Source organism: Camelina sativa, chromosome 3 (assembly GCF_030686135.1).
Source record: "Camelina sativa cultivar CO46 ecotype springtype chromosome 3, ASM3068613v1".
NCBI classification, from domain to species: Eukaryota; Viridiplantae; Streptophyta; class Magnoliopsida; order Brassicales; family Brassicaceae; genus Camelina; species Camelina sativa.
In genome coordinates, this window is record NC_141882.1 from 1,743,763 (window position 1) to 1,770,297 (window position 26,535).

The 26,535-nt window shown below is 39.0% G+C and overlaps 7 protein-coding genes and 1 long non-coding RNA gene across 8 annotated transcripts; 3 read left to right on the top strand and 5 right to left on the bottom strand.

The window, feature by feature from the left end:
- Positions 1 to 545: 545 nt before the first annotated feature.
- LOC104762713 (uncharacterized) lies at positions 546 to 2,582 on the bottom strand. The gene is made up of 2 exons (XM_010486075.3): positions 945 to 2,582; positions 546 to 863 (listed from the first exon to the last, which is right to left on the bottom strand). Exons 1-2 carry the CDS (start codon positions 2,580 to 2,582, stop codon positions 807 to 809), a joined length of 1,695 nt encoding a protein of 564 aa, XP_010484377.1. The 3' UTR covers positions 546 to 806.
- Positions 2,583 to 2,595: 13 nt separating this feature from the next.
- LOC147946498 (uncharacterized) lies at positions 2,596 to 2,980 on the top strand. The gene is made up of 2 exons (XR_015588243.1): positions 2,596 to 2,724; positions 2,811 to 2,980. It is a non-coding gene; the product is annotated as an uncharacterized LOC147946498 (long non-coding RNA).
- Positions 2,981 to 3,664: 684 nt separating this feature from the next.
- Positions 3,665 to 6,922, top strand: LOC104762731 (O-fucosyltransferase 1). Its single transcript, XM_010486087.3, has 9 exons — positions 3,665 to 3,815; positions 3,950 to 4,109; positions 4,285 to 4,363; positions 4,481 to 4,551; positions 4,747 to 4,835; positions 5,125 to 5,248; positions 5,344 to 5,627; positions 5,789 to 5,918; positions 6,062 to 6,922. Exons 1-9 carry the CDS (start codon positions 3,808 to 3,810, stop codon positions 6,674 to 6,676), a joined length of 1,560 nt encoding a protein of 519 aa, XP_010484389.1. The 5' UTR covers positions 3,665 to 3,807; the 3' UTR covers positions 6,677 to 6,922.
- A 12-nt stretch (positions 6,923 to 6,934) lies between these two features.
- LOC104762742 (protein arginine methyltransferase NDUFAF7 homolog, mitochondrial) lies at positions 6,935 to 10,749 on the bottom strand. Its single transcript, XM_087507921.1, has 13 exons — positions 10,449 to 10,749; positions 9,998 to 10,109; positions 9,789 to 9,871; positions 9,629 to 9,694; positions 9,256 to 9,356; positions 8,995 to 9,113; positions 8,557 to 8,597; positions 8,381 to 8,469; positions 8,146 to 8,305; positions 7,958 to 8,074; positions 7,682 to 7,726; positions 7,468 to 7,599; positions 6,935 to 7,382 (listed from the first exon to the last, which is right to left on the bottom strand). The coding sequence occupies exons 1-13, from the start codon at positions 10,602 to 10,604 to the stop codon at positions 7,248 to 7,250; spliced, it is 1,356 nt and encodes a 451-aa protein (XP_087364047.1). The 5' UTR covers positions 10,605 to 10,749; the 3' UTR covers positions 6,935 to 7,247.
- Positions 10,750 to 11,046: 297 nt separating this feature from the next.
- LOC104762737 (putative sucrose-phosphate synthase 3) lies at positions 11,047 to 15,157 on the bottom strand. The gene is made up of 10 exons (XM_010486091.3): positions 14,609 to 15,157; positions 14,285 to 14,517; positions 14,144 to 14,207; positions 13,358 to 14,059; positions 13,138 to 13,275; positions 12,920 to 13,051; positions 12,604 to 12,834; positions 12,452 to 12,514; positions 11,440 to 12,375; positions 11,047 to 11,368 (listed from the first exon to the last, which is right to left on the bottom strand). Exons 1-10 carry the CDS (start codon positions 14,900 to 14,902, stop codon positions 11,210 to 11,212), a joined length of 2,952 nt encoding a protein of 983 aa, XP_010484393.1. The 5' UTR covers positions 14,903 to 15,157; the 3' UTR covers positions 11,047 to 11,209.
- A 238-nt stretch (positions 15,158 to 15,395) lies between these two features.
- On the bottom strand, positions 15,396 to 17,888 carry LOC104762751 (uncharacterized). The gene is made up of 7 exons (XM_010486109.3): positions 17,194 to 17,888; positions 16,787 to 16,839; positions 16,627 to 16,666; positions 16,453 to 16,530; positions 16,129 to 16,227; positions 15,892 to 15,971; positions 15,396 to 15,745 (listed from the first exon to the last, which is right to left on the bottom strand). The coding sequence occupies exons 1-7, from the start codon at positions 17,752 to 17,754 to the stop codon at positions 15,667 to 15,669; spliced, it is 990 nt and encodes a 329-aa protein (XP_010484411.2). The 5' UTR covers positions 17,755 to 17,888; the 3' UTR covers positions 15,396 to 15,666.
- Positions 17,889 to 17,936: 48 nt separating this feature from the next.
- Positions 17,937 to 21,864, top strand: LOC104762779 (uncharacterized). The gene is made up of 8 exons (XM_010486144.3): positions 17,937 to 18,073; positions 18,384 to 18,595; positions 18,773 to 19,348; positions 19,862 to 20,041; positions 20,149 to 20,350; positions 20,603 to 20,671; positions 20,770 to 20,902; positions 21,010 to 21,864. Exons 2-8 carry the CDS (start codon positions 18,403 to 18,405, stop codon positions 21,568 to 21,570), a joined length of 1,914 nt encoding a protein of 637 aa, XP_010484446.2. The 5' UTR covers positions 17,937 to 18,073; positions 18,384 to 18,402; the 3' UTR covers positions 21,571 to 21,864.
- LOC104762771 (transcription initiation factor TFIID subunit 6) lies at positions 21,843 to 26,433 on the bottom strand. The gene is made up of 13 exons (XM_010486132.3): positions 26,116 to 26,433; positions 25,751 to 25,909; positions 25,567 to 25,653; positions 25,273 to 25,374; positions 25,055 to 25,163; positions 24,648 to 24,748; positions 24,443 to 24,580; positions 24,254 to 24,349; positions 23,787 to 23,911; positions 23,327 to 23,459; positions 22,914 to 23,039; positions 22,311 to 22,821; positions 21,843 to 22,163 (listed from the first exon to the last, which is right to left on the bottom strand). The coding sequence occupies exons 2-12, from the start codon at positions 25,874 to 25,876 to the stop codon at positions 22,321 to 22,323; spliced, it is 1,644 nt and encodes a 547-aa protein (XP_010484434.1). The 5' UTR covers positions 25,877 to 25,909; positions 26,116 to 26,433; the 3' UTR covers positions 21,843 to 22,163; positions 22,311 to 22,320.
- Between the last annotated feature and the right edge of the window lie 102 nt (positions 26,434 to 26,535).

Consider the following 26,535-nt stretch of genomic DNA (forward strand, 5'->3'; position numbering starts at 1 on the left):
CTGCAAATTACCGATATGTTAATCCTGCTGGCATTACCAATCTTTCTTTACAAAAAAGAAAAGAAACAAATTTCTTAACTAATAATATTGATTTACATTTTGAAAAGTAAAGATAATCTACAGAGAAAAAAAAAGTAAGATTTTAATTATTTTCTCCACATCTTTTGAATTTGTATCTTATTATATTCTTATATGATGAATGATTCAAAGCCTAAAAGATTCACTATCTCAACAATCATTAAATTAGCATCCCTGATCTTACTACATACATTCAAAATAAAACTTAATCCGTTGGATATACTTGAATGACAGTTATTGTTATATTTTATTTCGGTCAATAGAAAAGCTTCATTTTCTAAAAAGAAGTGAAAATATTGTTAGGCGATTGTCTTTACACACTAATACTAATTAACACCGACTCTAAACTATATTTCATCAACAAGATATCACAAATATATTTTTCAATTGTTTTATTTGGATGTTGTTCTATCAGTTGCATGACTTTTTCAATGTAGCTTAAACTTGATTAGAAGAGATGTATCATGTATGTAAGTATTCTCCAAACGATATAATCAAATAATTAAGAACTAAAACAAAGCAAGCGCATATTTACACGTTTGTATTTTCTATACACAAAAACCGCAAAAAAGTTTCTAAAAGCATAAAATTAATTCATTCCCAAAGGGTTGACTTGCGATCCAAGCTTTTCTCGATTTAGATGGCTCCAATTCTGTTAACGGTAAACCCGTAACTGATAACCTATCTTGTATCCTATCGAAGTTTCTTCTACGTACATAACATATAGTTTAAAGATCCATCGAAGATCTTCTCCAATTACCTCGCTTCTCTGACGTAACCCTTACCTAAAAAGACACGGCAAACAATTAAAAACTCACAGTCCAACTTTATTTCCACTCAAGGGTTTTGGAAAACTTCGTTCAAACCTTTGATGATAAAGAAGGCAAAGATGCTCGTCTCGTAAGCTCCGCTCTTTCCTCTTGAACAGCCTTTAATCTTTCTCTCAACAATTCCACTTCATTCTCAATCTTTAACCTCTCGTAATCAACCGCAGACATTGATTTTCTCCTTGAACCCGACGAGCTCAGCGATTTCTTGCGTGGACGACATAATGGAGGAAGCTTTCTAGCAATACCCGAGACAATCATAGTACTGTTTTCCTCCGACGATTCTTTAGGTTTGCTAACAGAGGAGTCTTCAAGATTCTTCTTCTTATTAATAATGTTCTCTGTTTCGTCCTTCACCATATAAACATCACGCACACGTGAGTAGGCGACTTCTGAATCTGATTTATACAGATCTCTGTTTTTATCTCTGTTTTCAGCTTCTTCTCTATAAGGCATATCAAGAACCGTTCCATCGAGTTCTTGAACGAGCAAAGCTCTTCTCTCCTGAGAGTCTTGATGTTGTCTATGTTCCTGTTTCACCGTCTTTGCAGTTGTAAGATTATTATCTCTTGTTAAAGAACATTCTAATGCGTCCTCTGTCTCCACGAGTAGATGTCTATAAGCTTCAACTTCTTTCTCCAAGAAATGTTTTTCCCTCTCACGCCGTATCAAAATGTCTTTGAGTATGACCATCTCTTCAGCATCAAAAGTCGATTTCTCTTCAACCATTCTCTGGAACTGCCTCGCTTCCATTTCTACAGCTGCCTTCTCGTCTTGCAGCCTATGTATCATCGCCATCGCTTCATCCGCTGCTGATGCTGCAGCGCTTCTCTCTTTGTCGAGCTCAACACAAACCGCTGCTCGAGCTGCTCGCTCTTCTTTCAATGATTCTTCCAAAACCCTAACAGAGTTTTCCTCTGCGTTTCTGAAAAAAGATTGTTCTGCTGATGAAACATTGCAGTTTACCTGTTCATTAATTGACTCAGTTTTTTCCAATTTCGGCCAGTGAGAAATAAAACCTTTGCGGTCATCATCTTTAGCTCTGAGAAAGACATCATAAGGCTTCGTCGTCAGATGGGATTTTAGGGTGGGATCATCAAAAGGCGCTTCGGGTGAAGAAATCGATGTAAGACTTGCACAACTCACACGACCTCTCCTATGGTTTTTAAGACTGTTTCTTGATCTTCGAGTAACAAAACGCTTGCCTTTCAAACCCTGAACGGTCATCAGATCAAACCTACCAAGTTCCTTGTTGTTATTCATCTGCACGTTTTGTTCTTCTCTTGACAAATCCTCTGTTTCATCAGCTTTAACTCTAGCGTTACTTACATCACCACTGTTCTTTCTCACCAGCTTCAACTCGACAAACTTGTTCGAATCATCGTCGCTAGTGATCGAACCAAAAGGGATCTTGCTTTTGATAGATCGGTCTACGGCTGAGATTTTCTCTGAGGCACAATCCACTAGAAGCCCTTCATGAAGGCATTTTCTCATAATGTTTGCATCGCAGAAACGTCCGTTGTGAAATCTTGGAAGAGGTAAACCTAGAAACCCTAGGAATCTCAACAAGAGATGTATACAAAGAGATGTACATAGAAGCAGATAAGCTATGGAGAGATTCAGAAAGGCTCCTACGAGACCAGTGAAATTCCAATCATGCGTATATAAGCACGGCATTTCTGATAAATTAGATTAGCTTCTTCTATAGCTTTTTGAGTCAAATCTGTTCATCAAAACTCGCAAAATTCAATGGAAACAAAAAAAAAAAAATCAAAAATCAAGAAACATAGATCGTCTGTTCCAACTTTCAAGCTCTCAGGTACGTTGATTATATCCAAACTGATGATCACCTTTTTTACTCCGGTGCGTTAATCTAATAATTGCGATTTGATTTATGGGGTGAAGGTACTTGTTCGTGCGGTGGAGGTTGAACGTGGCGAATATGTACGTAGTGGTTGGAGAACGCGGCGATACGGACTATGAGGAGTTGATCTCCGGCACACACAAGACTGTGATCGTCAAGGGGCTCGTGACATTGGGCTCTGATGCTCTTCTCAGGTCAACAGACCTTCGAGACGACATCGTTCCATCGGAGAGTCCTTATATCGGTACTATCAAGGCTGATTCACCGGTTAAGGACATAACCGACATTTTTAAGCAGCTCTCCAAAGCCAGCGCTTGATTCAATTGGCCGGTTCGACCATGTAGATTGATTTGTTATTTCTTTTTTCTTTTTTTTTTTATTCTATAGATACACTTTGTTAAATTTTTGGTATTTTGGTTGATCATCAAATATGATGATTTAACAGGTTTCTATAAAATAAAAGTTACAAACAGTGAAGTCAAGTCTATTGTTTTTTTGTGTAGGATTATGCAATTATCCAAACTCAAGAAACAAGAAACAGACTGCAATTATCCAAACAAGAAAAAAATTAGAAGAATATAAGCCTTCTTTATAAAGATTTGTGAAACTTTTACCATCCAAAATTTTGAAAAATCTTAACCGTAAAATTCCATTGTATTATCATCTAATAAGTTTCTTCCATTAATTAATCAATGAAATTATAAGATTTATAAATTTGAATTATTAAAATAATGGAATTTTTATTTTTTAATAGATACAATTGTAGGTAGGAATAGTTCATAAAAATAATCAACCGGCCGGTTTGATTGCGAGAACCGACGCCGGTCTGTCGCGACGGTGATTCGAAGAAGCTGTAATTAATTACTTTAATTTAATTAACGAAAAATCAAAAAATAATCTACATCTCGCCGGTGAGAAAGACTCCACCAATTAAAGAGAGAGAGAGAGAGAGAGTTTACTTACACACAGATTAATTTACAAATAAATTCTCATTATACCACTGGAGAAGATCGCTTCTTCTTCCTGATTTCAAACGCGATGCGAAGGTAGATCGTACCAACATCTTCCTTGGAGATTTTTTTTGTTTCTCGTGCAAAATCAGATGTCTGAGATTTGCAATTTTCGTTTCAGTAGATATGATTCCGTTGGATCGGTGTTGATTTTTCGAGTGATGTTGCAGGTTAGGGCACCACAGGCTCCATGGCAAGACGGGAGGAGTTGGAACAAAGGGGATGGTTGCGAAACTGTCTCTCGGAGTCATTGTTCTACTGATCTGTACGCTCTCGCTGCTTTTCTCGGCTAACATCGGTAGCAATCCCGAGCCGACCCGTCCATCGAAGGTTAGTTCACTTTTTTGGAGTAGTCACTTGTAGCTGATGATCAGGTCTTCTGTTTTGATTGCCGATGAATTGCGACTAGTGAACTGAATATTGTAGTATCTATAGGTGATAATCTTAGTGGTTCTTTTTGTTGATCTAAAGACTTTGACGGATTTTATATGATATATTTGAGCAGATAAAGGTGGAAGAGCTCTGGGAGAGTGCTGCATCTGGTGGTTGGAGACCATCTTCTGCGCCACGATCTGACTGGCCTCGTATGTTCATCTCGTGTTTTGAGCAGTAAAGATTTAACTCGATGCTAATCTAAAAGTCTTAGGGCATTCCTCCAAGCTTGAATTGATGATACGTATCTTCTGATTTTTGTTTTGCAGCTCCTACCAAGGAAACTAATGGTTATCTCCGTGTTCGGTGTAATGGTGGTTTGAATCAGCAACGTAGTGCGGTAGGTGTTTTGTTTTATATTCAAAGTCGTTCATTGCACTTTTCTTCTGTCCTTTTACACTCCAAGAGTCCTGGCTGGGGTCACTTCACGATAGGTGTCTTTAAATCTAGTGGAGTTGAGCTAGCTTAAACCCTCCAATACGAATCTGGTTGTTATATCTTTAATTTGACAAATTTTGACTTCTGGATATTGCAGATATGTAATGCGGTACTTGCTGCCCGGATCATGAATGCTACGCTTGTGTTGCCTGAATTAGATGCAAACTCTTTTTGGCATGATGACAGGTATGTTGATTTTCTTCACATCTGTTGCAAAGAGAAGTTAGATTCTCCTAATTACATTGCATTAATTTTAGAAAGTAAGATATTTTTTTGGTAAAATACAGAGTTGAGTATTACTTAGTTACAAGTATAAAAGTAATGCAATCTGTATTCCTTTCTAAAGACAAGTTCTGAGCGGATTTCTTCGCCTAATATTAAGGATATGTGTAAATGTGCTTATGAGAGCAAATGCCATAACATGAATTGTTTAAGTATGTCTCCATCCTCTAATATATGATTGTTTTATTCCCAGTGGTTTTCAAGGTATCTATGACGTTGAACATTTTATTGAGACACTGAAGTATGACGTTAATATTGTGGGAAAGATCCCCGATGCTCACAAAAATGGAAAAACCAAGAAGATAAAAGCTTTTCAGGTACAAGCATAAAGAGATGTGTGGTTTTCACAAAAGCTTGAATTCAGAAAGCATAGGTTAAAATTTCTTTGATCCTTCTTTTTTATCTGTATCAGATTCGCCCTCCTCGAGATGCTCCTATCGAGTGGTACCTGACAACTGCTTTAAAGGCAATGAAGGAACATAGTGCTATCTATCTTACCCCTTTTTCACATCGTTTAGCGGAGGAAATTGACAATCCTGAATATCAACGGTTAAGATGCAGAGTGAACTACCATGCTTTGAGATTCAAGCCACACATCATGAAGTTAAGCGAATCTATTGTTGACAAACTCCGATCACAGGGCCGCTTCATGTCGATCCATCTTCGTTTTGAAATGGATATGTTGGCATTTGCAGGGTATGTCTTTTGCAACTATCTTTCCAACCATCTCCTGTAGTTTCATTTCTAGACTCTGGTTCTTTTTAAATTGTCTTCCAAAGAAATTAATTGCCTCTGTATCATCTGACAAACATCAGCACACATGTAAACAATGATGGTTAATTGGCTATTTTCCGCAGGTGCTTTGACATATTTAACCCGGAGGAACAGAAAATACTTAGGAAGTATCGTAAAGAAAATTTTGCAGAGAAAAGGCTTATTTACAACGAAAGACGGGCTATCGGGAAGTGTCCACTGACCCCTGAGGAGGTAGATACTTTATTTTTTTTATTAGCATTATTTTCATGTTGAACATATATACAAAACAGAAAACATAATTGCAGCTTACTGTGGCACCACTGTGTAGGCTTTAGAACTGCAGTATGACATTTTGAGTGATCCTTGTGGTTCAGGTAGGTCTTATATTACGAGCAATGAGATTCGACAACTCCACAAGGATATACCTAGCAGCTGGTGAACTTTTTGGCGGGGAACGGTTCATGAAACCGTTTCGAACCTTATTCCCACGGCTCGACAACCACAGCTCGGTGGACCCCTCTGAGGAGCTGTCAGCAAACTCACAGGGATTAATAGGATCAGCTGTGGATTACATGGTTTGTCTCCTCTCCGACATTTTTATGCCAACATATGATGGACCGAGCAATTTCGCCAACAATCTCTTAGGGCATCGCCTTTACTACGGTTTCCGTACCACAATCAGACCGGATAGGAAAGCTTTGGCTCCAATTTTCATAGATAGAGAAAAGGGAAAAATTGCTGGATTCGAAGAAGCAGTGAGACGAGTAATGCTGAAAACAAACTTTGGAGGGCCTCACAGACGTGTATCTCCTGAATCGTTTTATACAAATTCATGGCCTGAATGTTTTTGTCAGATGAATCCGAAGAAGTCTAGTGATAAATGCCCGCCGGATAATGTTATAGAGATTCTTGACAGCCGATTAGAGAGCGTCAGAGATCCAGATTCAACTTCTCAGACGAATTCTACGGCCGCTGGATTAGAACGGTGAGGATCTTAACTGTAAGCCTTTGAAACATTTTACACCAAAACTTGTTTCAAACAAAAAAGAGCAGAAGAAGAGAGAGAGATTTCTCGATATTGTTCATACAACAATTCAGGTAGCTCAACATCTGTGTGTCAAACATTTTTCTTTATGAAGCATATAGATTTGAATCTTCTTCCAAAATTTGTAACAAAATCTAAGAGAACTGATGAGATTCCGCTATAGTTTATTTTTTCCAGTGTCACAAACAAAGCTAGAAGAAAATAAAATAACGAAAGCCTCCATAGATCAAAGTTTTAAATCAGTTATTTGGGCGCGTTTAACCAAAACCCATTACGTTACAATCGCAAAAAGAGTGATTGAAAGCCAGAAACACAGCAAAACGCAAAAAGCAAATAACTACGTTTTGGAGCTATATTCAACTGGCGAGACAAAGATGGGCAATGGAATATTTGATTAAACTTATTAAATCATATCAGAGAAGAAATAAGTAATCCTTTTAAAGGGAATTGAGAAAGCTCTCATTTTCTGCAAAATTCAGACATCCATGAGCTGATGATGATGAATCTTTTACTTGCTACTTAGTGTTGTGTGTTGGGACACTAAGATAGAACTTAGTGTTCTTGAAGTCATCAAGTAAGGGGTTATATCCGTCCTTTGTTCTCGTCTTTGAAGGTAAACCGAACTCATCCATGAATGCTGATGTATCGAGCTACAACCAAAAAGAGAAGACTGTTACTGAAAAGTTGAAGAAATATCCTCTCTTGTTGTAATGTCTAAAGAGAATCTTGTATTACAGTGAGAGTTCTCCTTTTCCTTCCTTTTTTGGATGGTGTCCCGTCCTTTTCCGTCTTCCTCCAACCAGAACAATAATGGTCCATTCGTTCCAAAAGCCAGAAATCGGTTGGAAAAAATATATCAGCATCACCCTGCAAGCAAGACCATCCAACATACATATGAATTAAGACAGCTATATAAGTAGACAAAGTAGGAGAATTTCAGATATCTCACCTTTGCGTCTAGATAATTACTGTAATCTGAGCTACACCCATCTTTCTGCAAATACAAACATTGTTAAAGATATCATAATCACATTTCAAGGATGTATTCTTCGGGTGAAACTGTTCTCTAGTTTGCTTAAGACAAGTTTGATATTAACTAATCTTAATATCCAAACCAAGTTCTTGTTGATTTAAATAATGACGTATAGCATAAAATTTGGCCATATCTCTATGGCACATACTAGAAAAGGTGTCAGTGCATAGTTAGAAGAAAAATAGAACGGACCTTTGTTGAAACCAGTGGGGCTCTTTCACCAGGAACTTTCACATCGGGCAAGAAGCTAAAGTCAGAAGCAATTAGGGACATCTTTGGCAACTTTGTATGTAAAACCTCTAGCAGTTTCTGGAATTTCAAAAATTAGAACAGAGCAACACAACATCTGTTTTAATATGTGAACACCATTTTTTTCTTACCAAACAACCTGTCGGAAGCCAACTACGTCTAGGTTTGGGGAATAGTTTAGACCAGATTTCCTTTCGTTTTGAAACCGGATCATCTTCATGTTCAACAATTTCAATGCAGCGCTTGATCAGTGGATCTTCTAAAGGCTTGTATAGCTCAGAGAGTGCTTCGCTACAGTTTATAAGAGATCGTGATCACTATAAGTAGAAATAGATTTCGTTTGAACCAAACATGTATTCGTAGTACCTCTCTGGTTTATTCTCAATTAAGACTTCCATCCATGGGGAAATTTGGCTTTTAGAATAGACAAGATCATGTGGGAGATTATCTAGCACCTGCAATTGTATAAGTTAGACGTATGATTTCTCTTTAATACAAAATTTCTACCTATCAAACGAAACCACAGCTACATAATTACATACCTCAAGCATTATCACCCAGCACGGTTGTTGCTCCACATTCTCTGTTTAAAAATTTACTATATAAGCACAGATAGATGTTGACCAAAAAAAAAAAAAGGCACAGATAGATAACTTCATAGTCACTAAACTGAAACTTGTTCGAATAATATGTAGTTGGCTAAATTATGTCGTGATTAATAAGTAGTCTCAAGAGAAAACTTAGGAATTATTGCTAATTCCAACTCAAGGACAATCTAGTAGTATAACCTCATCTGACTCTGACGAGCTTAATCTTCCAAGAATGTTACATTACAAAATTTGGCAAACAATTCACTCATTTAACATTTTAAACCAAGTACCTAATTCTAGCATAGCTCAGAAGAAAAGAAAAACAATTCCAACATAGCCACAGGAAACAAAAAACCAGAATCTGCCTTGTGCTGAGCAAAAAGACCTTACTCCATCCAGATAGATCAGATGCATCACGGCACTCAACTCGGAACTTTGATAGATGACTTCCAACTTGTGCAACAGTTCTCTTTTGAATCTTAGCCAGTGAAGGACTGATTTCTACAGAACTGATACACGTTAAAAATAGCATGCATTTAATATTGTAGCATGTTTCATAACAGTTTACTATGTTGAAGTTCCAGCCAAAACTGATTTTGTACCATCCATGCTAGCTTAAAATGAGAAGAAAGGAAAACTGAGCATACGTACATGTAGCTCATGTTATTGTAGATTCTCTCAGGAGCATTCAACATTATATAGTCCAATACACCCTTAGCACACGTGCCGGATCCACCACCAATTTCATAGATCTAAGAAAACAGTTCAAGTGGGATTGATTAAAAGAAGAATCAGTGCATATGTATACTTCAACTCACAAAGTGGGATGAAAATCTAAACAAAAATTTAATGGCATTCCTTTCTGTCCACCCTTCAACTTTGAGTTCAAACGATTCTAAGTTATAACAGTTTTAAAGGTAAACCATGGTTTCTCTATTTCAAAGTTTCAAAGCATGAACAACTGAACAGGATAAAGGACTGGGCTATATATCAAAGCCTGAACAACTGAAATTAAATAAAATACCTTTAATGGAACTGAGAGATTTGTGGTACGCAATATAGCTTCTGCAATCCCATGAGCATACCAAGGCTACAAAAGATAATTGGCATCATAAAGTAGGATACTTACAACAGGTGAAAGCTTTTCCAAGAAAACAACAAAGAACTAATCCACGGCATTTCACCTTGAAAAGCTCCACGGGAGTAAACCAAGAAATGTCACTCTGCTTGTATACTTTTTCCAAGAGTTTCATATACGCTTTCCTTCCTATGACAAGAAAAACAACCGACTTACTAAACATAAAGAGATAACATCCCAAAGACCAAATGCATTTCCTTCTAGCTAACACTTAAGCAAGTGAAGTAAAGTAAAACTTAAACTTTTGTAGCCTACCTTCAAGCTGGTTAAACTTAATGCTTCTCTCTAAAACCCCAACAGATTTTGATCGTTGAGAGAAGTAGCCTTGTTTTGGATCATATAATGCAGTGTGTATGAAATCTCGAACCTGTTTCAGTTTAACCAAACACATTTAGTCCCACATTCCAGAAATCGCCATATAAAAATGAAATCTGTAAAAAGCATAAAGAATTCGGATCTGGAAAGAAAGATGAGACTATAAAATCTATTAATTAGGGTCGTCTAAACACATACACAAAACGAAGACATAAACTCAAAAGAGACAACCCAGAGCCAAAAAAAAAACTTCTTTGAATTTCGAAAAGTTATGTCTTTTGTACAAATTTCGATAATAAAGTTGATCAATTTGCCACTAATTTCATACTGTAGGTAAAGCTGAATCAGTAAAACTTAGGTCAACAACAAAATTAAGAACAAACAAACTCACGAGTACTGGTTCATCGCCTACGAGCTTCTGAGTAGAGAAGAAAGCTCGACGCGACACAAGGCATGGCAGCTCGAATTGATCGACATTTACAACAACACTTCTGCTGAAAAACAGCGGTTGAAGCTTCCGAGAAGGGATAAATCGAAAGAGAGCCATGGACTCGCCCTCTCTATCTCCTCTCTCTCCGTCGCGTTCTCTACGAGATGCAGGAGGATCTCACCGGTTCAGGTGATTTCACAGAGGTATAGGGTTTAGTTCCGGTTCAGTTCGAACCGTTCTTAATTCAAAATCCCTCCTGGTTCTCTTCTTCGAATTACGTAAACCAGTTTTTAAAAGAATTATTAAATAGAAAGGTTTACTACTTTACTTAAAATATTGTTTGTGAAAATATTATAGTTAGTTTTAATTTAAATATGATAATATCTTCTTAAAATTCTGTAAGCAATGAAACATTAATTAAAATTTCAAAAAAAAAAATATACTTAAAAATATTATTTGTAAAAAAAACCTACAAAAAAATTAACAAAAACAAAAAAAGCAAGTTCGTCTAACGTTCGCATTTGGCTCCACTTGGCTAATGGTTGACCTCAGCTTCAGGTGAAATCCAACTTTTTTATTTTATTTGAATGATCAATTATTATGCATGGTGTTCAAAAATAGTTACCTATTTGAGAATCCCATCAACATGTGGTTCACCTTTGTTTGCTTTACGTACTTGAATATAAATTTCTTCTTATATCTCAACAACTAAAATTCCGGAATCAGATTTTTCTCTTCGTTTTTTTTTTAGAAATTGGTCTATGAGATCGAGAAGCAAGAAGAGGAACGATCTGCATTCTCGTTGAACTCCGACAGTACATCGGATGGCAACGGAGGCCTCTAAGTCGTAACTTCTGACGCAAGTCATCCACTCTCATCACCTGGATGAAACCCTAGTTAGATACTGCATTATATAACGGTACAGCAGCAAAACCAAAAACAACAACTTTACCTTGGAACGATCTTTGATCTGATACGCAACGCAATGCGCATTGCTCGATGCGTGATCCTCCTCAATAAGACTCGGAGAGCCTTTGTTTATAGACTCACCACCAACCGCTGTCGTGTTCATCAGTTTCCACACCGTGTTCTTAAGCCCTTCCATGCCCCATCGGTAATCGATATGCGAGGAATAGTCAGGATCCGGGAGAAGCTTTCCGTCTTCCCCTCCCGGGTAATACACTTCGCTCCCGCTGCTGCATATTAATGTGTCGAACTCGCTCACCTGAATCTTTGCAGACTTCAAAAAGTGAGTTAATTCATTAAGCGGCATCGAAGTGGAAATAGCGAAACCAGAGTTTCTAGCCATTTGAGGATCCGACCGCACGGCTTTGATAATATTCTGAATCATCGGAACCATAGATTTCTCATCCGGTGCTCCCTTGTCGTCATAGCAATCAACCGCTAGAACCACCAACCGTTCCCGCCGCCTCAGAACAGGATACTTGCTATTCAAGTTATCAACTTGCTTCTTCCCCTGTAATTCCGGTTTACTCTTGATTTCAGGTTTCCTCATCCGGCTCATGATTTGTTTAACAGGATCAGCAGAATTTGGTTCAAGAGACCCGTTCAACGACGGTTTATCTCCATCCACAGAGAGTCTCAGAGACATATCTTGAACGTCTTTCAGAGAGTCGTTGAGTGAAAATTCATCGTCTTGAGCAGCCATTTCATCTGCATCCGTCTGCCACTGCGGATGTCTCATTCGGCATGCGGCTATACGTGTAAGGTAAGTCCGGCAATGCTCAGGCCATGAGAAGAGGTGAATGTTCTTCCAACCGTTAATCCTGCACTCATTCCATAAATTCTTCTCTGATACCAGCTTCAGCAACGCATTTGCTATTGCTTCTTGATCGTGTGGATCCACAAGCAAACCGTTGTGCAATGCCTGAATTTGAATAGCATGAGAAAGAAAAAAGTATTACCAATTGAAATGATTTTCAGTTTCAGGACACCTTGCTTACCCGATGTATATCGACTGGTCCTCCATTCTTGGTTGCTACCATAGGAAGTCCATGAGCTGCAGCCTGCATTTTGTCAATTTTGGTTTTAACTGGATTGGGCACTGGCTAATAAGGACTACACATATATGATATAACACATATGCATACATTACCTCGATGAGTGTAAGGCCAAAAGGTTCCACCAAAGCTGGATTTATGAAAACACCCTTTGTATGTGCAGCAAGTCGGTATATATCAGGAACGTCAGACTGTTTATGATGCTTTGGATATGCGACAGATCCGTAAAGATCATACTTGTCAATGAGTTTTAAGACGGTTGTAAGAACGCTTGCGTTTCCAGAGGACAACTCATCTATATCATCTCGATTTCCCATTATCAAAGTCTGCAAAGCACAGGGAAAGAATTTCAGAAACAGAGAAATATTGGTTTCAAGCCTTAAGAGAATCGAAAAAGCATGTAACAGTTACAAGATTAGCTAGCTCCCGTAGAGGCCGACATTCTCCAAAAGCTTTTAGAAGAGTGGTTATGTTTTTCTTTGGGTCTGGTCTAGATAATGCCAAGATCATTGGTTTGTGAGGATTTGTAAAAAATCTCATAACCTGCAAAGTTCACGCAGCTAAACATCAAACACAATCTGCAGAACAAACCTCTAAAGAAGATAATGAAACTCCATAGGACAACTTACTTCAGACCAGAATGTTGGAACCGCTTTAGGAGAAGATCCTTCGGTTCCTCCTCCTACTAAGGAAGCCAAATCTCCTTCACCCTCAGGTGTATCTTCTTGAACCTCAACGTTTGTGAAATCCACTCCCGGAGGAATAACCTGCACAACGAGCTCACCTAATCACTCAAACTTACTCTATAATCACAACTTTTCCAAGCTGGCTAGTTCTGGGTGTACTTACCGCCATTCTTGGCATGAACCTTCCGTGACAATTAACACCGCGTCTAGCACGAGCTCTCAAGACTTTCTCCAGTTTTACATCGAAGCCATCATAAAGTCCCCATTGTTCATCAATTTCCTGCCTCGTGCTTGTTATAACAAGCTCTGCAGCATCCAGAGAAAGCTCCTCAGCTTCGATCCTCCTCCTGATCTTATAAGTGGAATTGATATCCTCCTTTGATTGCCTCCCTTGTTTCAAAAGCTGCTCAAGCTTGTTTCTTCCTAGGGAATGACCCGTCAAGACCATAGGAACGTTCAAAGCACCAGAAAGCAGAGCAGCAGTATCTCCTGCATCCGCGTAATGCCCATGAGCCACATATGGCCACACTGGTTTCCCCTTCCCAATCTGTTCTCCCAAAACTTTAGACATGTTAAGAATGTGAGCTAAAGCTCCATCAACGAATTCTTGGATATAAGGCCAGAGAATCTCCTTTCTTAAGTACTTATCCCGTGGACCAAATGGTATCCTAATGATATAAGCTCCACTGCTTTCCCCGGTTTCATCGCCATCACAATCGTCAGCAGAAGCAGTGGTTAGCATCTCCGTGGGCTCTGCATAGCTCCAATCAACTTCAGATGAGCAAATCTGGCGCGTAAACAGATCAACTCGGTACACACCAGGCATTCTCGCTAAAGCTCGAGCTAGCTCCACAACATATTTCACCTAAACATTCACAAAGAAATCAATTTTAAACAAGCCGAGACACCGGATTCAGCCTTATTCAAAACATAGAAGAACATAATGTACCTGTCCACCGGTATCAGAATCACTACCAAGCTCCATGTTTTCCCCACGAACCAAGCCGTGCAAACTGATAAAATCAACACACTCTTGATATGTAGTAGATCTAACAGAATAGAAGAAGAATCAGAGAGAAGCAACATATACCTGATGAGGACAATGTAAAGACGATTCTCCTTTTTATCATCAGACCAGAGTTCGACATTGGATAAATTGCGTTGCAGCTGTATACGAGGTGTCTCCGGTTGCACAATATCTCCAAGACCATCTCCTTTCTCCCCCTCTGATAAATCCTCAGATAAAACCTCTGTCGCATCTCTTCTTCCTTGTTCCCTTTCCAATCTCCTATTCGCTATCCGTTGCGAATCCTCCCATTCCAACTGTAACAAACAACCATTGAATCGTTTCAGCTAACAGATTCCAAAAAACCAAAAAAAAAAAAAAAAAGAAACCACAAAAAGTAATAAGAACCTGCTTCTTCTTGCGAGTGAGGTGCCATATTCGCCAACACATATTCTCCAATCGAGAGTTGCGTTCACGAGAATTGCGAGTGGCGACGACTTTGAGCCAAGTCCGGTGAAGATCGGTTTCATCGACACCAGTAACAACTTCCTCGACGAAGTATTTAGTCGGATTGAAAAATTGTCCATCACCTTCTCTCAGATTCACAGCCGCTTGTGGTTTCTGCTGCGTATCTTCAATCCCCTGAGCTTGGCTATCAAGAATCGCCTCCAAATATCCATTTATCCACTCGTTCCCCGCCATTACTTTACGATCGAGATGAAGGCTCTCTTCCGTTCTTTCTTGGAGAGTAAGAAACTCGAATTGAGTTAGTGTGAAAGAAAGAAACAGAGAGCTCAAAATGTGACGTGTAAACAATCGAGAAGCTAAAAAGTGATTGCGGGAAAATGTATACTTTTTTTAGATGCTTCCGGGTTAAAGAAAGAAGGTGAGAGAGATTTTACACAAATGGCGGATTTAACGTGAGTGAGAGAGAGAGAGAGAGATCATCGGTAGAGTGAGTGACTAGCTTAGTAGCATGAGGAAAAAAGAGAATATTAGCGGTGGATGACGACACGTGGTTGTGACGACGCGGCAATAGGAGGGTTTGTTTATCTTCTCTGTCCGCTTCCCTATGCTATTCTCTCTCTCTATACCCTCTGATCCACTTAGCGACTTCCACTAATCTCATCTTCTTAATTCCTTTTTTCCTTTTTTTCTTTCTAAAATCAGATTTTCTTTATTATTAGAAAGATGATTTAAGATTAATCATTTAATCCCTTCGATTGAGAAAACTGTATTGTCAAATTGGTTAAAACAAAAAACTGACTAAAATTACGGAAACAACTTTTATCTTCCTCTGTTTTAGGAAGAATGACACACACAATTCAATTGAGTAGTCCTACTAATCTATTGAAGAGGAGGAAGAACACACCTACTGCACGTGGTACTTACTATGCTAAATCAACAACAGTCATATAAAATGCTACGTCCTAACAAAATTTTACCCTTTTAGTTGCTCTTCATCATTATTCTTCGGATTGTGGCAGAAGAAGAGCTATTCTTTCTTTGTACCTCTTGATCTTCCTCAACCGTTCTTCTTTCAATCTGAAAGACAAAAGAAAAATCCCGTTTTTCAATTACCATAATGTCCTGCTAGACTGCTTTGATGATATAAGAAAACTAATCCCTGAATCTTGCGTCTTTCAAGTACTACAAGAACTAAAGAGCAAAAGAACTCTTGTGGAGCTTACCGTGCACGGATCTTCTTAGCTCGCTCGATGTGCCCTTTCAAAAGATCCTTCTCTGTTAATTCCTCTACAGCCTCCTCGTCCTGATATAATCAAAGAAAAGAGTTGACTCAAACATCATTTAGTAACAACAATGCAAGAGCTGAAACATCATTTAGTAACAAGGCAAGAAAGAATCAGATTAATGCGCTATGTTCAGCTCAGACAAAAATCTATGGTTCTTGAAAAGTAAACACAAACCACTACGTCTTCATCAGCTGGATCATCTGGACCACTTGTCTCTGTCATATCCACAGGTAACGGCTTTGGCAAAGACTTCATTATACCAGTCCTTTGCGACTGTCAATAGAGAAGCTGTAAGTTAGATTGGTCCCAGATATATGGTTACCCTAATTGATTACGCTGGAGAGATTGCAGATGCACAAACTCAATTGTAAGAGCAATTGAAGAAGTTTTGAGTATGCAATTGAAGATCATTTAACTACAGGTTGGCTTGAAAAAAACATATCAAGAAAGAATCATCTATGTTGTTTACTTTAACTGCAGCAATATAATGATGCGAACCTGAATTCCTACGTGAGAACCATTTTTCAACCACGATCGACCAAGTGAATAAAGAGAAGCTCCCTCAGTGATTCTGACCTGTAAACAGTTAGAAGTATCACAATCTAAACTTAACAGATGTCTTTTGCAAACTCTCTCAAACAGCGGTACATCAGAGACACATAGTAGGCGTACCTTTCTCCCTCTAATGAGAACAAGAGCCCCATCCCTGCTTCTAATAACAAGGAAAAAGAAACAGCAGGACAACTAAGTTTCTCGAACAAGTTTAAAAAACATGTATTCTCAGTGAAACCAAAAGAAAGATAATATCAAAGTAGAGAAATTTGATGTTCACCTGGCCTTTCTATTGCTGCTAGTGTCTAGAATTGAAGCTCGGGGCGGGGCAACCTACATTAGTTGACAAATGATCATGAGTAGTTGTATTTGACAAAAGAGAGTTTCTTCTAAACCTATTGACAAATGACCATGAGTAGTTGTAGTTGTATAATCCAGAAGTCAAGAAACAACATGCATCAGTTCGAATGAGAAGCACTCTGAAGAAAATGGATACTCATCAGCCGCAGCACACAGTCATATACACTTCTACTAAGACTCCAATCTACTAAGTCAGATTCAAAGTTTCTTGAAGCATTTTCCCCAATAATCTTTCCACTACTCAACTAGAATCTTAGCATTAACAAATGAAACAAACCAAGCAGAGTTGAATAATCAAAGAAATGCAAAAAAAAAAAAAAAACTGACCCGCGGTTGCAGGAACTGAGGACTTCCTCTCCTGGGACCCGACACAACAGGAGAACCCGCTCCAAGGCGTGGTAACTGAGGAATCTGAGGACGGCTCTCCTTCATGTACTGCATCATGGATTCAATCTGGGCCGGCCCATATTGTAGATGGTTGTAAACCATACCGGGGCGAGGAGGGTATCCACTCTGATCAGCGACGAACCCTCGAACGGTTCGGGCTGAAAACTCTCGACCTCGACCCGGAGGAGCAAACGGGTAAAGAACCGCCGACGGATCTTGATTCGGGCGTAAGTTTGGAATTGACTGCGCGTAGAGGTTATTATGAGCTTGTTGTAACGGAACAGGATGGCGAAGATGAACAACGGGTCTGTAAGTCGGAGGCGTTGGTGGCGGCGGAACAGAAGATGGCTGAGACGGCGGTGGTGGCGGCTGAGCAGGAGGTGGATAAGATGGCGACGGTGGTGTGTTAGTGTTTACTGGTCTCGCAGGAGTTGCGGAAGCGGTAGAGAGAGACGGAGAAACCGTTACAGATGCGGAGGAGTTGGAATCGGGAATCGACATTCCGACGGCGGAAGGAATTTGTCGATTCGATGTCTTAAGAAGTAGAACAAAAAAAAAAAGTTTCAAATTTGGGTCACGGTTTAATATTGCGCTAAACCCTCTTGTTCGTTTGGAAGGTTTCTAGGTTCTGGGCCGATCATGAGCCTGAGGGTATTAATGTAAATTTAAGCACAGGAGTTAAAGTGAGAGTCAGAGAGATCGCCACTTTCCTTTGTTGGGAGAGTGAAGGAGATAGGATTCACAAAGGATGAATGCGCGATAGATAAAACCCTTGCTCTTCTTCTTCTACCTCCAGCTTCGACGATTGTTCTCAGCCTCGGTTCGTAACTTCTTCTTTTCCTTTAAGTTATCTCATGGGGTTTTAGAATTATTATCGATTTTGTTTGCTTTATGGGTTTTATATATATATTTCATGGAACCGCTGGGTTTAGGTTTGCAATGTTCTAGCTGGTCTTGAGTAATCTCTAGGGAATCGAAATTTAATTGGAATCTCTTAACGATTTTTGTGTTTGTTGGTTCAGATTTTTATATTCTACAGTCGTCTGTTCAAATTTGGTTTCCCATTTTTTTTGTTTGATGAAATAAAAGTTAAAAAGATTTTTTTTTGTTCATCTGGTTTTTGTATATAGGTAGTTTAGTTTGGTAAGGATGATAACTGGGTGCAGCACACCAAGTGCACATGTTCTAACGAGCTCTCGGGCATTCAAGTCATCATCATACAGAGCTGCTGCAGCAGCAGGACAGACTCAATATCGTCTTGCTCGAAGTTCATTGTCTGTCATAAAGAACTCGTGGGGATCACCTTCACCATTTAATGAGCTTCATTCCAGAGTGCCGAGAGGTATGTTGATTTCTTCTACTCGTTTGGATTCAAACACTTCATCATATATCCCTGATTCAATGAATTTCTAATGATGTGTGAATGTTAAAAGACTTGAATATAGGCTGAAATTAGTTCAAGTGTCTTTGTGGTATTTTAAAGTTCCTGTTTTTTTGACTCAATCTTTGATTGTTTCAGGTGTGCCTCTGTCATATCTGTCAGCCTCGTCTTCTCTGCTTCTGAATGGAGAACAAGGTAGTCTGTCTGGTACATTACCTGTGTTACCTGTCCGTAGAAAAACCCTCTTGACCCCGCGAGCATCAAAAGATGTACCTTCCAGCTTCCGGTTTCCTCCAATGACCAAAAAGCCACAATGGTGGTGGAGAACTTTGGCATGCCTACCTTACCTAATGCCTCTGCACGAAACTTGGATGTACGCAGAAACCGCTTACCATCTCCACCCGTTCCTAGAAGATTTTGAATTCTTAACCTACCCATTTTTGGGCGCCATTGGAAGACTGCCAAGCTGGTTCCTCATGGCCTACTTCTTTGTAGCTTATCTAGGGATAGTGCGAAGAAAAGAATGGCCTCACTTCTTCAGGTTCCATGTAGTGATGGGTATGCTTCTTGAAATCGCTCTTCAGGTTATTGGAACCGTCAGCAAGTGGATGCCTCTCGGAGTCTATTGGGGTAAGTTTGGGATGCACTTCTGGACCGCTGTTGCGTTTGCTTATCTGTTCACCGTCCTGGAAAGCATACGGTGTGCACTTGCGGGCATGTACGCCGATATCCCATTCGTCTGTGATGCTGCGTATATCCAGATCCCTTACGACTAATAATAATAGGAAAACATCACTAGATCTTTGTATTAACTGTGTTTGTTTAGGGCTGTGTTGTTACTATGTCTCTTCTTGAATTATGTTTGTAATATTTCATGTTTCATGAACCCAGCCCTCAAAATTCCAGACTTTTGAACATGGATAAAACCAAAAAAAATCTCTAGTTTTTATAATCCAAGCTCGTTTTGGATCAAGTCTTACGTTATAAACAATAAAACAAGTATGAGATATATTTCAAAAGAAACTATAAGTTGGTGGACTTAAATGTAAAATTTGAAACATACATCTCCTCTTACAGATTTATTTTATTTATTTACCTCCAAAATTACTCTTTTTTAAAAACCCTAATTTCGACACCTCTCTAGTATCATAAACCCTGAGCTAGCCCACAACCACCAGAGCCTCCTCTACGAGGAGAGACAAAATTGATTCCAGAGAAAGATGGAAGGTTCGGTCTGCGACGAGTGCAAGCTAAATCCTTGGAAGTACAAATGTCCCGGATGTTCTATTCGATCGTGTGGCCTCTCTTGTGTGAAAGCCCACAAGAAGCGAACAGGTTGTACCGGAAAAAGGAAGCTCACCGACTTCGTTCCCCTCTCTCAGTTCGACGATAACCTCCTTCTTTCTGGTACAATTAAATCTCTAAAGTTTCAATTTCGTGAATTGGTTTTGAAAAATCTCATCTTTAAAGTTCAGATTTTTTTCTTTATATTAATTTTTCTCTCTATTGGTTAGACTACAATATGCTTGAAGAAACAAAAAGAGTGGCCGAGTCTGCTCGGAGAAGGAGTAGTCAGTTATGCAAATACCCTTTTTATAATTTACCCCATTATCTTCGGAGCCTTCGCAATGCTGCTGCTAGCCGCCGAACAAAGCTATGGTTTGCCCCTAGTGGAATGTTGAAGAGCGAAAACAATCAGAGTCGATACGATAATAGGTAATCCTGAGATTGCATATAAGTTAAATCAAAATCAAGGCTTTTTGTTCTTATTTGGTGTTACTCTCAGCTGTGCTGTTATCCCTCCTAGTGTATGGTTAGGAATAAAGACTTATAGTAGTTGTTAAAGTTTTCAAGTTAATCTGTTTGATGATCTTGATCGTCTTTTTAAAGAAAGATGTTTCAACTAAAATTGATTCTATAGCCCTACTTCCTGACCTGTCCTTTGCGGTTGATGGTTTTTTGCCGTAGGAGTAAATGCATCTCGTGGACAATTGAGTGGCGGTTTCACTCTACGGATGTGATTCTTGTTGACCACGGGTTAGTATTCTCTTGGACCAGTAATCATATTTGTTTATTGAGGCACTTGGTTTTGTTCATTGGTCTGTCTCTCTTGACACTTATACTATCCATCCCAGAGTTGGTGAAGATACAAATCTATGCTCGGTGATAGAAAATCATCTCAAGCCTGGCCCGTGGATTCACAAGCTCAAGCCTTTTTGTGATGTGGATCTTGACTCTCTCAAACTTTTTATACGCCTATACCCAAAGGTTTGGTTTTATTTCCCACTATCATTCCCCCATCTTTGTTGGTTCATAGTAAGAAATATTATGCCATGTCTAAACATAATATTAACCTTTTTTTTTCCTTGTCACAGGGTGCAAAGGCTCCTTTCAAGGAGCTGAACATCAAAGCTCCTCTGAGGCAACAGCTTGCCAAACTAGTTATATTAGAGTACCCGGTGATCCATGTATATCTACCTTCACAGACCTATGACTTTGAAGTTATCAAAGACTTCTACCATGCAAACACGACGCCTAATCCTAATGATTCCTTACACGATGGTCATGGAAGCACAAATGGCATAAATTCCCGAGTAGAGGAAATAGAAGAAGACGACATTGACTCCTTTGAGCCAAAGGTTCTTGATCTTATGAAACAAATCAACTATAACCCGTGTCAGCGAGCCTCAGAAGAGGGTGGGGTTTCCGACAATCTGCATCCTCAGGTTGATCCCTTAGAACTAGGGGATTTTGAGTTTGACCAAGAGTTGATAGACACATACTCGGATCTTTTCGCGGAAATGAACCCAGGTGATTATTTCAACTTTGAATGTGAGTTTGCAAAGGGACTGGATTCAGATGATAACTGCGACCTCCAAAATCTAGCTACTGATTTCAACATTGATGGACTAGAAGAAGGGGAAATCGTAGAATAATGGGTCATTGTTTGTTCTGTTCCGGCAAAAAGATATTACTTCTGGTGAAACGTTTTTGGTCGCCCAGGATTTTATGTTCATCCCAGAAGCTCTCCCTTTTTCAAGCACATTGCTATTCTCGGTGCCATCCTAGCTTTTACGAGACTGTTCTGTGGTGTGTAGCAAATTTGATTGTTTAAAAGATGTCTTCGAAACTTTTGTTCGGTCTTATCCATGTATATCTTGTAGTGTTTCAGACTGTTTTCATAGTCAACGTTTACCAAGAGGTAAAATATATGAATGGATGTTATAATATAACGAGCAGTAGGGAAGAGAGCGTACATGAAAACAAAAATAAAATATAAAAAGCTTGTAATCTAGAAAATACATCCATCCACTAAGTAATCATTAGAGCTCTTAATATATACATTGAAGCCGTCAACATTAACTCGATATGCAACTTTTCAATTCAACTAAACCCCCACTCTGCAGGCTCCATGGACTTGGAAATCCCTCAATCTTATAAAGAAGTTTACCTGAGGGCATTGGCACGGATCTGAATGAGTTTATGTGAACCAAATCAGACAGCGTTTTAATTTCTCCATGCCTCTTTTCTGCTTGAACATCAACATATTTGTAATTACTCATTAGCGTTAACGTATTGCGTATCATTAATCTTTTGGTCTTTTGATTTCACAACATTCTAGCATTCACACCCAAAACCATGAGATTTATATCAATGAGGCAAATCGCACATGTACCTCTTATTGGTTAGAGGAATACGGACATCTCTGTAGAAGGGATAAACGGAAGAATCTTATCACCATAGAGTTCGTGTAGTTTCACCAAAAGCCGTCCAGAATCAAGATCATCTTTCCATATCTGATCAAGGATTGCTTTCATGGTAATAGCCCGACCCCTGCCGCTTTCTTTCACCATTCCATTTCTGCTTTCAGATTCGTTAGCATCAGAAGTTTGTTCTGACGAGGATGGTTGAGCAGAGTTTTGTGGCTGTTTGTCATTTTCCACTGGATTATCTACTTCCATTAGAGCTGCGCCGGTGTGATCTTGTGATTGAACACCGTCTGGCCCATCTTTAGTTGTTAATCTTTTCTGGGGTGATCGGTTTTCTGAAGAGTCTACACTCAGCTTCCGCTTCTGGGGCTCAGTATTGATTATCTTTCCCTTTCCCTTATGGAGGAAACTTGGTGACGGGGATGGTAAAGGAGGGAAGATTTTAAGCCGATCATGTATACACAAGCCAGTAGCACGCTGAAAAGCAAAAGAGCACAGGGGGTCTCTATAAGGATTGTCCACTGAGAAGTCTATTAATGACGGAATTTTACAAGGATATGTTGACTAACCAGCAAAGCTCCATATACACGCCACGCTTCGTAGCTCTTCGTCTGATTCTTTTGCTTCTCATCATCCAATTCCGGTTCGAGAAGTCTTAGATACGGTTCAAGATTTGGTACAATAAGAAGGCGTACCTACAGAATAAATGACAATTCAGATGACAAAAGCTAACAATGTAGGATAGCGGTGCAGAAGTTTTTGGTAGCAGGATCATCCAATTCATGGAAGAGTTGTGTAAGGCTATAAAAATCCTAATTTCCCTTTACAATGAGATGCAAAGCCGGGAAAATGGTGTGGGGCATCATATTATCAGATTCCTGTGAAGGCCCTAGATAAAAGGATATGCTGGATAAACATTACTTCTGGGTGATATCTGAAATCTGCATGCACAAACTTTCTGAAAGGTCAAGGAATGACTTACAACATTGTGCCCCAAAGCTGCTAATCCTTGAATTGCACCATAGTGTTGAGTCAAAGCCTTCTTTGGGTCCAAAAGTGCATTGATTAAAGTTTTTGTAAGACGAGACTGGAGAGTAATATAGACAGTTCCATACCTGGAAGATTTTATTCAGACCACGGGATTTCAGATGTTAAAAGAATATTAAGGTGATTTATGTAATATAAAAGTGCGAGACAATGATTAACCCTTCTAAATAATGGAGAATGCTATAGTAATTTATTACTTATTGCTGTTAATTCAGACTTACCCATTTGTTTTTCAGCTCGAGCTATCAGCTAAGATAAATTTAGCAGACCATCTCATGGTATTGCATACAATTTCAGTAAAATTTCATTATTATTTCTAGTAAGAAAACATGTTCAGATCCCCACAATCAACCAAAAAAAAAAAAGAGTTCATGACATGAAGGGAAAGAATGAACCTTTTACATATCATTGCAACCAGATTTGCGGTAAAATCTCTGAGTTCCCAATGGTTGTCAGCAAATCTATTTCCAAGCTTCCTTGATACAAGGCATGTTACAACAGATGGCATCAACTGGTGCAGCTGACACCAAAAGGAAAAGTTCACTCAGCTTCATAGTTATGAAACAACGCTCAAACAACCAACACAATATCCCAAAGCTAAATTACATTAACATTATCCCAAGGCTGGTTTACATACCCTCAATACAGATCAAAGGCATAATTTATTATCATTTAAGGCAGAGGAGAGTACTTACGCACTTGAGCTTGCATAATTCGGACAAACACTACTGCTAAACATCTTATATCCTTATATGGAATATGTCTAAAATACAACTTGAAGAAGCCCAAATCAAGAGCCTTAAAAAATGGAGCTAGCGATGATTCTTAGATAGTGGCAAAAGATAATCGAGAGAAAACTTACATAAGGCTCTATGTGTATGTGAGGATTCTGTAGAAGACTTCTAACAGTGTGCATTAGATTAAACAGGAGTTGGAAGTCATTTAAACCACGTGAAACCTGCACCAATGGAGAAAATTAAAACTGTAATCTGTAAAAATAATAGTGGGTCTGATTTCTTAATACAAAATCCTCGTTGATGCATGATGTTACCTCATCGGCAATGAAATTTGTAAAATATGGAACCAGAGGATGAAGTCCTGAGTCTGAGGCCAAGCTCACTAATGCTTCTTTAAACAGAGCAGAATTTGACTTGCTCATTGCCAGTTCAGCAATCTTTTGGAAGTATAGCTGTTAAGAGAGAACAACAGATAAGTCTTATGCATGTAAGATAGTATATTTAGCCTGCACCACATACCTGAAGCTCCCTAGATAGTACATGCTTCACTGGTAACCTAATGTCAATAAGAGGTCCGTCTTTTTGTTCATGGGGTTTGTTTTCTGCAGGTGCTCTAATGACTAGAGACAGCACAAACAAGTGAAAAATATATTCAAGACAGGAAAGAACAAGGAATTTCTTTAAATTTTCTTGCACATGATGATGAGTAAAACATTAATATAGATGGATCTAAAAGTATGTATTTTGATCTCTCATTAACCTCAGTAACCTCACCCCATAACATTGGGTACATTAAACATAGAAGGAGGTTAATTCACTAATGAATTCTGAAACATCACTGTACAGACTAATCTTTGTTTCATGTCGAAAACAATCAGTCAATGACTTCACAACTCTAACAGAGGACATAAGATTGAGAGACAAACCTTCTAAAGGAGCATTTTCTGGTATAGCGGGTTGCACTCCTTCAATAGCCAGCCAGTGACAAACAATTTCAGTATCAAGAGGAGCCTTTGGTAGTGGGGCTTCGATCACCTAAAATCATGACATTTCTTGAAATCAGGAGCAAGCATAAGAGCAGCCTCATTAAAAACAGAAAACGAAGAGGTAAGCAGAAACAAAGAAAATATGGCCAATATGTCACCTCTTTAAAATCTACTTCTCTGTCATCAGTGTAGAACAGATCCCGATGCCCAATAGCTTTTCTAAAACGAAATGGTGCTCCTGAGGCAAAGCCATATATCGGCTGCAATAAATATGATCATTCTCAAGATAGATGTCGTTGATTCAGTTAACTGCTATAGTGAAACATGTGAAAAAAAATGTTTAACAGATGGAGCTATTCATATGCACCAGTAAAGCCAAACTTCAAAACCAGAAACCATAAATCTTTCCAACTGAAACAATTTATAAAGGGAATTGGTGTCTAGTTAGGTACCTCAACGTTCCTTAAGTTGAGAGCACCATCTACATCCGAAGCAGTTAAAGTCGTTCTCTTTGAGTGACGCATGCATTTGATAGCTTCCTGTCAGAAAAGATGCTACAGAAAGATCAATATCTGATACCCAGAAACTCACCTCAAGACACAAGGACATTGGTTTATAAATTGAAAATAGGGTGACCTGCATGATCTCTCGAACACGATACTCAACATCAGGAGCAAGCATAAGAGCAGCCTCAGGTAACAAGTTGGTAATCCCAATACTTTGAGCTATAACCTCAACCGTTTCCTTAGGTACAATGCTCATCTTCTCGTCTTCTTCCCCAGACTGGATTAAGCACTGTGGCAAATAAATAAATAAAAAGGATACAGAAGAAACATCAATAGCGATGATTTGAAGTAAGAAAATAGCACCACAAATTACAACGCCTGGGCATACACAATGAATCGCTAATTCAACAGCCAATGCTACTTCAATACTCCGTAAACTGTGACAAGTTTGCCCCACTGGCCAAGTTCGACAACAGAAATAAGTTGGAAACTTACATGAACCAGAGAAGAATTGAACGTCCAAGATCGAGACTACTTGAGAGAGAGAGGAAAGAAGCTCCGATTCACCGATGCCAAGTTCCGTCAAGCCCCTCCTCCTCCTCTTAATACACAAGTGAATCAGGATCCGGTCGGGTATTTTGATTTGTGTGCAATTCACCCGATTCGGTTATTTCGGGTTAAATTTACTTTGGGCTAACTCTTTTGGGCCTTACTAGCCCATTAAGAACGAAAGTGTTCTTTCTCTCCCAGCTTATATCATTCAAGACTACAAAAATTCAGATCATGGAAGACCTAAAGGAAAAAACAAAGGTCGAGAAGAATCCATGATACATCCATCAATTTTATTATTTTCATTCACTATACGTGAAAGCAATTTTATTCACTCTTTTCTTTACAAACATCAAAGAGGAGACA